The 13,115-nt window shown below is 32.0% G+C and overlaps 1 protein-coding gene across 13 annotated transcripts in view; it reads right to left on the reverse strand.

The window, feature by feature from the left end:
- The window catches only part of MYCBP2 (MYC binding protein 2), a 265,407-nt gene that overhangs the window by 123,771 nt on the left and 128,521 nt on the right, over positions 1-13,115 (reverse strand). For all 13 annotated transcript variants that reach the window (XM_082601985.1, XM_082601982.1, XM_082601988.1 and 10 more), the window contains 6 exons: positions 11,878-11,974; positions 8,379-8,571; positions 7,582-7,856; positions 6,033-6,254; positions 2,451-2,642; positions 125-331 (listed from right to left, as the gene is read on the reverse strand). In XM_082601985.1, coding sequence (XP_082458111.1) covers positions 125-331; positions 2,451-2,642; positions 6,033-6,254; positions 7,582-7,856; positions 8,379-8,571; positions 11,878-11,974 — 1,186 coding nt within the window. The remainder of the gene's footprint in view (positions 1-124; positions 332-2,450; positions 2,643-6,032; positions 6,255-7,581; positions 7,857-8,378; positions 8,572-11,877; positions 11,975-13,115) is intronic.

The raw sequence follows: 13,115 nt of genomic DNA on the forward strand, positions 1-13,115 counted from the left end.
TCTATGACTAATCTGCTAAGCCCTCAAGGATGTGGACCACTGTACTGTACTGTATATTATAATGATGATATGTCCTGACACACAATCCACACAGCAAGAGGAACACTGTAAGAGTGGTACTCACATCATCAACCAACACCTCTAATTCATATTCATGAATTCCACCTCCTCCATAGACAGAAAAACCAACCACAACTATTCCAGGTTTGTCTACTGAAAAACAGATTGCATCTGGGGACCCATTCCCAGTGTTCCAACTTCTCCCCTGACTTGTCTTTGTGAATCGGTTAGCACTGGCTTTAACGGAGTGGAGAGAATTAAGCCCATCAACCTGTGAACAACGAAAGCAACTACATCAGTAGTCTGGACCTGAGCATTACTAATATACCTTTAACAAAACTATCCAAAGGTTTCTAGGAAGTTCAGTAAAATAACCTACCTTTAACAAGAGGGTTTAAAGCTTCCTAAAGGTACATTCCAATAAGAGATTAACGAAGAATAAAATCAGATTTTATTACTCTACATTCACAAATCAGTATCATGTGTCAGTATATTTTTTTAGTCATATTAAACTATACTTTTCACTTATGTCAGAACTATAAATTTGTAAGTTATCACAGTCATAACATATGCATGAATTATCATTCACTTTGCAAAGAGATACCAAAAATGTCATCAATATTTTATAGACCAATAGTTTTCAAACTATGCTACATGTAGAACACTAGGAATGCTGGACAGATGGATATTCAAGAAAGAGGCAGACTCAAGGTTCCTCTCTTCAGTCAGACCATCCTTCCTCTTATCTGTGAGTTTTCAAGCTAAGACGTCATTGCAGAAAATGTTCTGTGCCTTAAGTCTGAATATTGCTAATGTATACTATGATAACTTGGCAGTCAGTATGTGAAAATACACACACACACACACACACAAGTACAACATCATTAATTACAGGCTTTGATTAGAGAGGATCAGAGCACTTATTTTGGTTCGAAACTATCTTTTTAATTATAGAGCCTGCTTCTTATCTAAGTTGGCTGCAGAAGTCTGAAAGACCTACAAGAGTTAAAAATTGAAGTTTATGATTCTAGCAAGAATGACAAACTCCTCTGAGGGGAAAAAAAAAGTGTGGATATCTAAGACAGGACCTTTAGAAACTCCCAAGGTTGTATATTAGGCACTTGCAATTTTGGGCATTCCTTTTCATTAGAAAAGTAAGTTCACAGGGGATCACTACATAGCAAATTTCTGACAGGGACTGAGGCCTTATAAACTTTCTCCTCCATGGTCTAGTACAAGAGGGAAGCATATTATAGGCTGAATGAATAAGTGAAAAAGAAAATTAAAATGTTCTGACCAGGGCTTCACCTCCTAGGCCAGGGTGAGATCCTAAAATCTGTTCAGGTATGTGTAATCATTTAGAAATCCTAAAGGCTAAACTCTCACTATGAATCAGTAATAAGTGTAGACTGAATGGATTAACTGAGAATAGATTCTGAAATAAATCTGTTTAAGTAAGTAAAAGCAAAGACTAGGAATTATAAAATAAAAGTAAAATAGACGTTCCTTTGCAAGAAATGAGAGACCTGGGGTCAATCAGTATATCCTGGTTATTAAACATTCATTTGAATGATATAAGATATTTCACATTATGGCATGATTTTCAAAACCAATCTACCATCTACTTTTTCAGGAAAAAAATAGAAACATTCACCAAATTCAGTCAAAACATTTAGATAAATTAAAAAACAGAGTGAGCAGGGCAGTGAACTGGTGAAAAATAATTACTTTACAAAAATGTAAAGGCACTTTAAAATGTTTCAAAGTGGTTTCCTCAAACATATTAATATTTGATCCTTTTAAAACTCTGTAATAACAGCTGTACAACAATGTGGATGTACTTGATGCCACTGAACTATACACATTAACATGATTAGAATGATAAATTTTTTGTTACCTAATTTACTACAATTAAAGAAAAACCTTTGTGATATAGGTGAGATAAAAATTATTATTCCCACTTTACATATGTGTTTGTCTAGGGTCAATCAAATTGGCAGAGCTAAGGTCTGAACCTCTTTACCTTTTCCACACCGCATATTCATTAGTAGTCCTACTTCTATTTCTCATTACCCAGCAGTGAGAACTAGTTTTGCTTTTATTGGGGCATGGTGGTGGGTTGTGCAATGGGGCAGTTGAGGGGAAAATGTATGCTTTGTATTACTGCAACATCCTGGGTAAACTGGTGAGAGAGAGGAAGCAAAGAAGAGCAGAGAAGAGGTATAACGAAGGGAGAGAAAAAAACAAGAAACAAAACCCCCAAAACAGCCTAGCTTCAATGTTTTTTCTTAACAAAAATTAGTTTCTACAAAGCCAAAATATATGAAAAAAGAAACAATGTGGAGAGTTTAAACATGTGCTCATTATCCAATATCAAAATATAACATTACTTCAGATCCCAGGGCTGATGCTGTCAGTTCACTGACAATACTGGCCAGTAATCCACACGTGTTGGAGACCAGGTGGGAGGAGAAGAGCTCGTTTTCTCTCCTCAGGCTGTTCCTGACTGGGAGCACGACGATAACCAGCATTTTCTCCAGAACTTCACGGAAGCTTGTCATCCCTGAGATATTCTCTTCATTCTACGATACATGAAAATAAAACGTTTTAAGATATTGCTTTGTTTTCCTTCACGAGTACTCAATTGCAAAATCTTGTCTTTCTAGATGACACCTTTAAAATTCAGACTTGAGTCTATGTCTATGTATCTATCCAGTTGTATGTGGAGTCACTATACCTACTTTTCCCACAGAAGTTCTTTTTTAAGTTATCCGTCTCTGGGCATCATAAAAGTACCACACATTTACAAGGTATTTGTGTTTTTATTAACCTAGGATCATTTTCACCTACCTTCTTATTTAACTTTTCAGTAAGAATCATATGTGACAGAAAAAAACTCTTCCTATTTAAAAAGCTATTTTCTATAGGACAAAATTCCAAACTGAGATAATTATTTCTGGTATGAAATAATTTAATGATTTCTGATTTAAAGACAAAGCAACTGAGGAATAGTCTATACAAATCTGTTTTCTAATAAAATTCTTTCTGTACATGCATGTAACAAAAATATGGAGTTGTTCAATAAATACTTCTGTGCAGCTTTACAATTCCTATTGTACTTGATTTCAGAAGTGAAGATAAGAAATTCCAACCTCTACCAATGAAAAACTTTCAAAATAAGAAACTACAGAGTCCCATTAAAGACCAGTGGGAAAATACTTTTTTTTCCAGGAAAAAAAAGGGGAAAAGATGAATAATTTAATTGATATCCAGCATGAACACTCTTTATCCCTTTTACCATCCTCAATATCTTTTAGCTCACTGTGAACAGAGAACAAGATGCATTCAGTTTCATCAGAGGGCCAGTCGTGACCAATGACCCTTTCAGCTGTCCTGTGGACTAGAGAATCAAACAATTTGGGATTTAGTTCCACTTTTTCATAGTGCCTCAACCTCATCTGTAAAATTGGGGGAACCATTTGCTATGAGTACGTTATCAAAAAACACTTTGTTGCCCCTGAGCAAGCAAGTTCTTCCATAATACTTACATTCCATATTGCATTACAAGATATCGCAGGTTCAACAGATTTCATAAAGTCATAAAAATCTCGAGGTGGAAAATGGTCTTAAATCATTCTCCCCGAGACAAACCAAATATATAAATGAGTGTACTTTCAATCCATTAGAAAAAATTAAGTAACTTTTCAGTTAAAATCATCATGAGCATTATTATGAATCACTCTCAACAATGTGTACCATTTCTCATATTTTCTTAATGTCCAATCTTAGGCTGAAAATACAAAGTTACTTAGAGATAATCTTCAATCTTTAAGTTATTTCTACTATCTTTGAATAAAATTTCCATAACATTTAGGTCAGTATCCTATGTGATTAGTCTTCCTGGCTTTAAAATAATCAATTCTTGATTCTGTTAAAATTACAATTCTTCTATCCTTTACATCACGTTCATTCTCCAAAAACTTTACTTTTTGGAACATCTCAGAAAATTAGCTTTGGATGAAACTTAATCCCCAAGTGTACTCCATAATCAGTAATCTAGAAGGGCCTTCTTTGGGGGGTGGGGTATAGGGATGTGTGTGGAGTGCATTTATCCAGTTACATCCACTTAAGTTTCTAACTAGTAATTAGAAGATTAATATGAGAAGCTTCCCATAAAATCTTAAACATGGAATCAAGAGTGACAATATGTTTTAGTTAAAGGGCCAAAAAAAAAAAAAATATATATATATATATATATATATATATATATATATTAGCACATTACTGACACTAAAATTTTAGCAAAAGGAACTCTTATTCACTAGTGGTGGGGAATGCAAGCTGACATTAGCTTTCTGGAGGGCATTCTGGCAATTTTAGCAAAGTCTTAACATGTTCTCCTTTGACTTAAGAATTTTCCACTCCTGAAGATTTATTCCGGAAAAATCACTGTGTATACACATAAAAATATAGTCAATGACATTTTCAGCTGCATTGTTTAAAATACTGAAATATTGGGAAAATCTAAAAATATATAGAGAGAAAGGACTGGTTGACTATATTATGCTACATCCAAATGGTAGAATTCTATATTATCCACTAAAAAGAGGGTAGAAGAATATATAATAACCAGGATATATCTTCACAGAATGTTAATACAGACATGCATATATGCAATTATTAATTTTAATAATTACCAAATGTTAGCAGTTCTCAAAAAATTTTTTTTAATATTTTGAACTTTTACTATATTTTTAAGGAAAACACTGCAACACTAAAGGGAATTTAAAAAGAAAAACACAGATTATCCATAGCTTTATCACCTAAATATTATTTTTACTTCCAATATTCTCTTTCAAAATATGCAGGTTTTTGCATACATATTTTACATAGTTTGTCATCATAGTGTATATATATACTTTGGTTTCTGACTTTTTATTTTCAAAACTTAAAAACATCTGCTTTGATATTAAATGTAAATGTAGTTATTTTTCATGGCTGGTAGAACCATATTCTATCAAGTTGATATATCCAAATTCAACTATTTCACTTAAACAAGGTTAGTAGGTTGCCTCACAGTCTCACCAGCACAGGAGCTTTATAAGAGAAAAAATTTATTTGTCCTAATTTTTTACAAATATATTGATACCTTGATAGAACTTTCACCCTCATTTAATTACTAGTAAGGCTGAAAATTTTCCCATGCTGCCTTAGTCTCTAAATTCCCTCTTATATTTACTTTTATTATTTCTACTGGGATACTACAAAGGTATTATATTAACTGCAAATTTTCTTCCCATTCTGCTATTGTCCTGTTTTGTTTCTGTATGTCATTGAAATTTTTCTCATAATTTTTCTGTTTCTTCAGTCAACAGAAAATTGCTACTGTACACTAATTGGGATAACTGTTCTATTTTCTACTCTTTTTTTGCTTTAAAGATTACTTCTCATCAAACTTGTTAGCAATTATATGTGGTTTTCATGTGTATTTTTCTCCACAATGCTTTCTAATAAACCAGAAGCACTTACTAAACAATGTTTCCTATGACTATTGTTTTATAATACTTATCTTAACATACCAAAATGTTATAAAAAAATAGTTTTAAAAATTATTTCCCTAAAATTCTATCTTGGCAATCTAAAATACTATATTAGAATATAAAAGTGTGCTTATAGTATCTGCAACTTTTAAAATGGTTCAGCAAAAAACAAACATACAGGAATTTATCTCATAACTCTATCAAGTTCTTTATGGGTTAGGGATCATTTAAAATGAAAAATTAGAGAAAAAAGATTGCTCATTTACAGGTAAACAGAGAAAATTTTTTTTCTTAATTTTAACTCTTCTTGTAAAACTCATAATTATTTGGTAAATATACATACCGATACAGAAGAATAAGCACCAAGCTAGGTATGTCTCCATTTACAGTTTTATTGCTTCAATATAAAAGATATTTCAGAAAAAGACCTACCTGGCTGAGTTTTTCCATGTGTGCTACCAGAAGGGGAAAACGGTGAACCAGTGTTGAGTCATTCTCTGTGCTAACTTGTTTAACAATTGATCGTAGCAGTACTTCTCCATCATATGCAATAGGGAAGATAGAAGTCAGCTTAACAGACGTGTGACACAGAGCTGACATCACAGCTGCAAGGAGCCGGCTACTTGATGTCTTGAAGTTTGCCTCTTGAATATCCTTTTAAAAACAAAAATATACACCCCACTAAAGAAATACTGCATCAATATAATCCAAGTTTTTGGATATATAAAAGATAAACAACCTTTTAGTGATCTTTCCTATTTCATTCCTGATAATGGTATTTTGTGTTTTTTCCTTCTCTCTTATCTCTCAATCAGACTTCCTAGGAGTTTTAAAATTTTTGTTTTATTTTCAAAGAACCAACTTTTGACTTTGCTAATATTCTCTATTTTCTATTTCATTGATTTTGACTCTTGATTATTTTGATCCTTTCCTTATTACTTTCTTCTTACATTAGGTTTGATTTGCTCTTCTTCTGGCTTCTTAAGGTAGAAATTTAGATCACTGATTTTAAACTTTTCTTCTTTGCTAGTAGTATAAGCATTTAAAAATACAAATTTTTTCTCTAAGCAACACATTGGCTACTTCTCATAAATTCTGATATATTTTTATCTTCAGTGGAAAAATTTCTAATTTCCTTTGGAATTCTTCTTTGATTCACTGGTTACTCAGAAGTGTTTTCTATTTTCCAAATATTTGGTGTTTTCCTTGATATATTTTGCATTTTATTTTTAATTTACTTCTATTGTGGTCTGAAAACATTTTCTTTAAGATTTTAATCTTCTGAAATTTACTAAGACTTATTTTATGACCTGGCATGTAATATACCTTTGTGAACATAATACGTATACTTGAAACAAAAATGTATACTGAACTTGCATATTCTTTTCCATAAATGTCAGTTAGGCCAAAGTGGTGGATAGTGTTCAAATGTTCTGTATTCCAACTGATATTTTTTGTCTAGTTGTTCTATTAATTACTGAAAGAGTTCTACGTTCTATTAATTACTGATAGTCACCAACTATCAACGTGAATTTTTGTCTACTTCTCCTTTTAGTTCTGCCAGTATTTTGCTCAGGGGTTTTGAAACTCATTTGGGGCATACACATTCGTGAGGCTTGCAGTTTCCTCATGAGTACATGAATGATGCTAGCATGCAAATTCATTCGCAGCTCTCTCTCCTGACTGTTTTGGAGATATGGGAGTGGCAGGGGCTACCATGAACTGTCCTTGCTCTCACTTATAGATTCAAAGAACAACCCAGCAGCTATACAACGTGCCTGCCAATTTTATAATTAAGAAATAATAAGGCAAACAGAAAAAGTTTTTTTAACTTTAATTATTTAAGTCACATATACCAAACTGATTTCTTAATTTATCTTTTATACAAGTTAAAAAGATTGAGGTAACTGAAATATATTTTCTTGGGAAGTATTAAGTAGCATAACATATTTTCAACTGACATTTAACAAACTTAAATTACCTGATCCAAACAATTCAGTAGATCACAAAGGCAAGCCCACTGTAAGGCGGGAGTCGGGTAGAAAGAATGAAAACAGGCAGTAAAGGTATTATGACACTCCTGAAGGACAGCTTCTAGGAGAGTCAAGGGTTGACTGAGATATCCTTGGGGATCATTATCCAACTTCACCATGCAGTGATCAACTCCTTCTGACAAAATTTTTCTTAGCAAAGTTCTGGTTTTTCCAATACATTCTGCTAATTTGCTAGTTTCTTCTACAACAGCTTTTCCTGCAGCTTTAAGAGAACAAAGCGGATTGCTAATTAAAACAGAATAATAAATATGTATGAAAACATTCAATACAATTCAAGTAATTTCCTATATGGCTAAAAATCATATAAGTATTCATAACCTAGGAATGAAACAATATAGAGATTATGTGTGGTCCAAAATTATTTCTTTTTAAATAGGACTCTAAATGGGAAAAAAAAAACCAAACCTGCACAGGTTTCAGCATTTAAGTCCAAACCAGTCGTTCAAAATATTTCTATCTGACAGAATCTGTTTATAACAACACCTTATTAGAGTATTTAACGTTAGTCTAACATGACTTTTTGTTATCAGAATGACATGTAATCTATTATATTCTTTATAAGTAAATATATAAGCATCACAGCAAGCCCAGTTTCTCCCCTCAATTCAGGAGCAGGATAAATAAAGGCAGCTGGGGATCTTAAACTTTTGGTAATCTCTATATAAACCTTCTCAATGTCTCAAAACATTCTTTCCTCAAAAGTCATTTAAAAAATGTATCATACCTGACACTGGGTAAATTTCACAGGTATAGACACGCAATAACCTCAGACAACAGGTACCCACAAAGCGTAGTCTTTCTAAATCTAGAAGTGTGGCTGTAAACTGGAATCCTTTTAATCCTCTTAGTTCTTCAACTCCTAAGACTAAGGTGGTCCAGCTCCAGTGAAGAATACTCAACAAGGACTCAAAACATTCCTAATCCAGAATATGAAAAAACAGATAACAATTAGTTCAAATGGTACCATAGGTTGAATCAAATGGAAAGATGACATTCAACTTGAAAAGTTTACTTTGAAGTTTGTACTGAGTTTTGGTAGCCCAAATAATAGACATTCTATTAGTTCATTCATTACATTACCATTAGGAATATCTTTGACAAAAAAGGTAAAGTAGTTAGGCATCTATAAAAACAACATTCTTCAATATTTACCTATTTAAAAATACATTTTTAAGTTAAAGAAGTTAAAAAACTTTTTAAGTTTTAAGTTGCTACCAACCTATCTAGTTTATCATATAAATAAAGTAAAAAAAGAAAAACACTTATAAACACTTATAAACATGTTTACTTGAAAGAAAAATAAAACTCTATATTGTCAATGTAGTATTATGTATATAAACTAAAAGTATTTTAAGCATTTTAATCATCTTTGAATATAATAAAGTATTCCAGTATTAGATATCAGTGACAATAACAAATAAGTTATTTTTTGTCTACATATTAAATTTTACAATACAAACTATAGCCAAATCTTGATAAACAAGTTAACAGAAGTTTTAAATTGACTAGAAAATACAAAAACACACTTATTTGGATCTTTAAAAATTCTAGAATATGAGTTTAGGGTGGTGAGCATCCCTTGCCATTCTAGTTGGCCTGTGGGTTTTATCATGCTTATGATGACAGATACTTGATGAATCTCAAAGGAAAGCACTTATTCCCTCATCTCCACCAAATATCAGTCCTCTGGTGTGGCAAAACCAAGAATAAAGGTCTGTACTTTAACACTGTAAAGAAGTGAATGAGTAAGTTTCTTACACAAAGATTACAATTACCTAATGACCACAAAATCACTTAGACATAAATATAAAAGAATTACTACACACAGATAAAAGAGATCACTGAAAAAGACATAACAGAGGCAAAGATACTTATTTGGATCAAAAGATACCAAACTGATCTTAATACTAAAAGGATGCCAAGGTACCAAGGAGCCAAAGCTCTTAAGAGCCTCTTATTCAAAGCACACCCTCTGTTGGAAGATGAATTTGACATGATATATCAAAATTTAAATGAGCCCACCTCCAGTAGAAATATTCACAGAAGTACGCAAGTATCAAAGACACATATGTACAGACATGGATATACAGTCGGTCCTCTGTATTCACAGGTTTTGCATCTGCAGATTCAACCAACCAGGGATCGAAAATATTCAGAAAAGAAAAAGTTCCAGAAAGTTCCAAAAAGCAAAACTTGAATCACTGCCAGCTATTTACATAGCATTTACATTGTATTAGGTATTATATGTAAGCTGGAGATGATTTAAAGTACACAGGAGGATGAGTGTAGGTTATATGCAAGCACTGTGCTATTTTATATAATGGACTTGAGCATCCAGGAATTTTGGTATCTGAGGAATTGTGAGGAACCAATTCCTCCTCAAATACCAAGGGACAACTGTAATAGTGAAAAATGAGAAATAAACAGTCCTCTGGTAGGAATAGAGCTGGATAAATTAGAGTACACCATTCTACGGAATACTAAGCAAACATTAAAAATATTCAGATAGAGCCAAATGTATTAACATGGAATATATCCGTAGTGTATTTGATGAAATTTTTATCATTAATCCAGAGAAAACCATAATTCGAAAAGATATATGTACCCCAATGTTCACAGCAGCCCTAGTGCTGCTATTACAGATGAATGGATAAAGAAGGAATGGAATAGAATGGAATGGAATGGAATGGAATGGAATGGAATGGAATGGAATGGAATAGAATGGAATGGAATGGAATGGAATGGAATATTACCCAGCCATAAAAAAGAATGAAATAATGCCATTTGCAGCAACATGGATGGATCTAGAGGTTGTCATACTAACTGAAGTAAGTCAGACAGAGAAAGACAAATATCATATGATATTGCTTATATATGGAATCTAAAAAAAAAAAAAGGATACAGATGAACTTATATACAAAACAGAAACAGACCCATAGACATAGAAAACAAACTTAGGGTTACCAAAAGGGAAAAGGGGAGAGGGATAAATTAGGAGTTTGGGATTAGCATATACACACTACTATATATAAAATAGATAACCAACAAAGACCTACTGTATAGCACAGGGAATATACTCAATATTTTGTAATAACCTGTAAGTGAAAAGAATCTAAAAAAAAAATGTATATATATATATATATAAAACTGAATCACTTTGCTCTACATCTGAAACTAACACAGCATTGTAAATCAACTATAATTGAATAAAAAAAAAGAAAAGAAAAATCATGTCATTTGTGAAGTATTTTACTACCACCACTAAAAAAAAAGAAATTTTTAAAAAGTAATAGGCAGAACTTTAAGCATGATCAAAAACAAACAAGAAGACTGTATAGCATACAGTAAACAGAGACTAATAAATTTGTTTATGTACAAAAAATAGTCTGGAAGAATATACATCCGAATGGAAACAGCAGTTATATATGGTGATAAAAGGGTGATGGGAAAAGAACTTCAATATAATTTTAGTATAGTTTTAACCCTATTCCCACCAGGGATGTGTATTAGTTTTGTGCTTTAAAAAAAAAACTAAGAAAAAAAGCATTCTCCCTATGCATTTTACTAACATGACAGACTACGAGCTACATTAATAAATCACATTCATATAGAGCCTTACAAATTAAATAGAATTTTTATATCCCTTAACTCAGAAATTCATAATGATGCTATGATATAGTCGAGATAACCTTCCTAAGAGTCCTCAACTAACAAATGAAAGAGCAAGAATTTAATCCAGACTTCCTGAGCTGAAACACCATGGTGTTTCAATTACATCTTATTGGCTTTCCATTCTACACTGGTAACCCCAATGGCATCATGTCTTTAAATGTACGAAGGGGATGGTCAGGTAACTCAACAAAGTCCCTAGTTAGATATACGACCCTTCTACTTAATTCTTTAGCATTAAAGTAACATTCTTGGTTAATATCACTCAACTTTTCCTTCACTTTCTAACTCCTTCAGCATGTGTTCATACATAATTTATAAGAAAATTCATCATGTATTTCAGAAATAGCAAGGTATGTTAAAATCAGTCAACAACTCTATTTTCCATTATTTAAATGTGCATATTCTTTGGCCTGGGATGTCAAAGCTAATATAAACAAAGCTGAATTATAAAGCTATGCTAAGATAAACTCTTAGAAAAGTGGCTAAGTGCTAAACATCAAAACAAAACTCAGCACTGGACAGAAAAGCTGAAATTTTAAAAAATGGCTTACCACTGAGACAGTTCTTGCAAAAGATCTCTTTAAAATATGTACAGGTTCACTGGTTTGCTGTTTGCCTTTTGAAGCGCTGCCATCACTGGTTGGAAGTCTGAAGGTAGCATACACACATAAATTTATGTTGGAAAGTCCACAGACATTTTTCTTCTCAAATATACATTTTTGCAATGGCAAAACAAGTTAAACATTTAAGCATTTTTGTTAGGCAAAATCCCAATATGGGGCTTTTTACAAACATTTTCCAATGCTAAGCAAAATTTTTAGCACATAAGTACCTCAACTTCTAAATTTCACCTTTGTGAGACTGGGTAGTAGAAACTCTCTTCTCTTACTAGACAATGTTATGTAACTTATGTTCTCTAGTAATGTTACTATTAAATGCTACCATTAAAGCGTTACTCAACCACTGTACCCAGGAGTAGTCCAAGCAACTTGCTATGTTCATAATACTACATATTACAAACACTGACTATAGCAGATTGTATAAAAACAAACAAAAATATTATCTTGGAAAAAGTGAGGTTATACCATCTAGATTCTTAAAGATATTAGTATAAAAGATATAGAAGACAGAGAATCACTGTTCTAAAGGTATTGCCTTTGATTTTTACTATTTAAAGAATGCCATTTTTTAGTGAGGGTTTATATCTATTTAAATTCTTTAACCTAAAAATTATTGCAGTAATCACCTAGATATAGATGGGCACACACATAGGCATTGTTCCCATATATGTCTCAATTACCATGAAGTAATTAAAATTCTTAAATAATGTTAAAATATAATAGTATTATCATATGAGCAAGTTATTGTTTGATATTTTAATTAAAGGTGGAAATTTTTCAGCAGTAAGGGATTTTCCAATTCATTCCATCACAAGATGAACAAGAAATATAAAACTGTAGAAAAAATCAACCAGGCCTACATCTAAAATCCCCAACTAACACTCAGATTTCATTTCTCTAAGACAAATTTTATTAATTTAAAGTTTAAAACATTCTGAAATTGGTAAGAAAATCAATAGATTTAAAAAATAAGTTATTAAAATACTGTTATAGGCATAATACAGATAATCTGAGTCATTAGAGATATTTTATTAAAATTAACTTGAGGTAAAAAAATGTTAAAAAATATACAAAACATAAATTAACTGTTTTTATTAAATGTAGCTAAATGCTTCGAATAATTTCTCCCTTATTATGCCATATATTTTACAATGATCCTAGCTCATTAT

Source organism: Mesoplodon mirus (genome assembly GCF_964341445.2).
Source record: "Mesoplodon mirus genome assembly, chromosome: 17".
Taxonomy (NCBI): Eukaryota; Metazoa; Chordata; class Mammalia; order Artiodactyla; family Ziphiidae; genus Mesoplodon; species Mesoplodon mirus.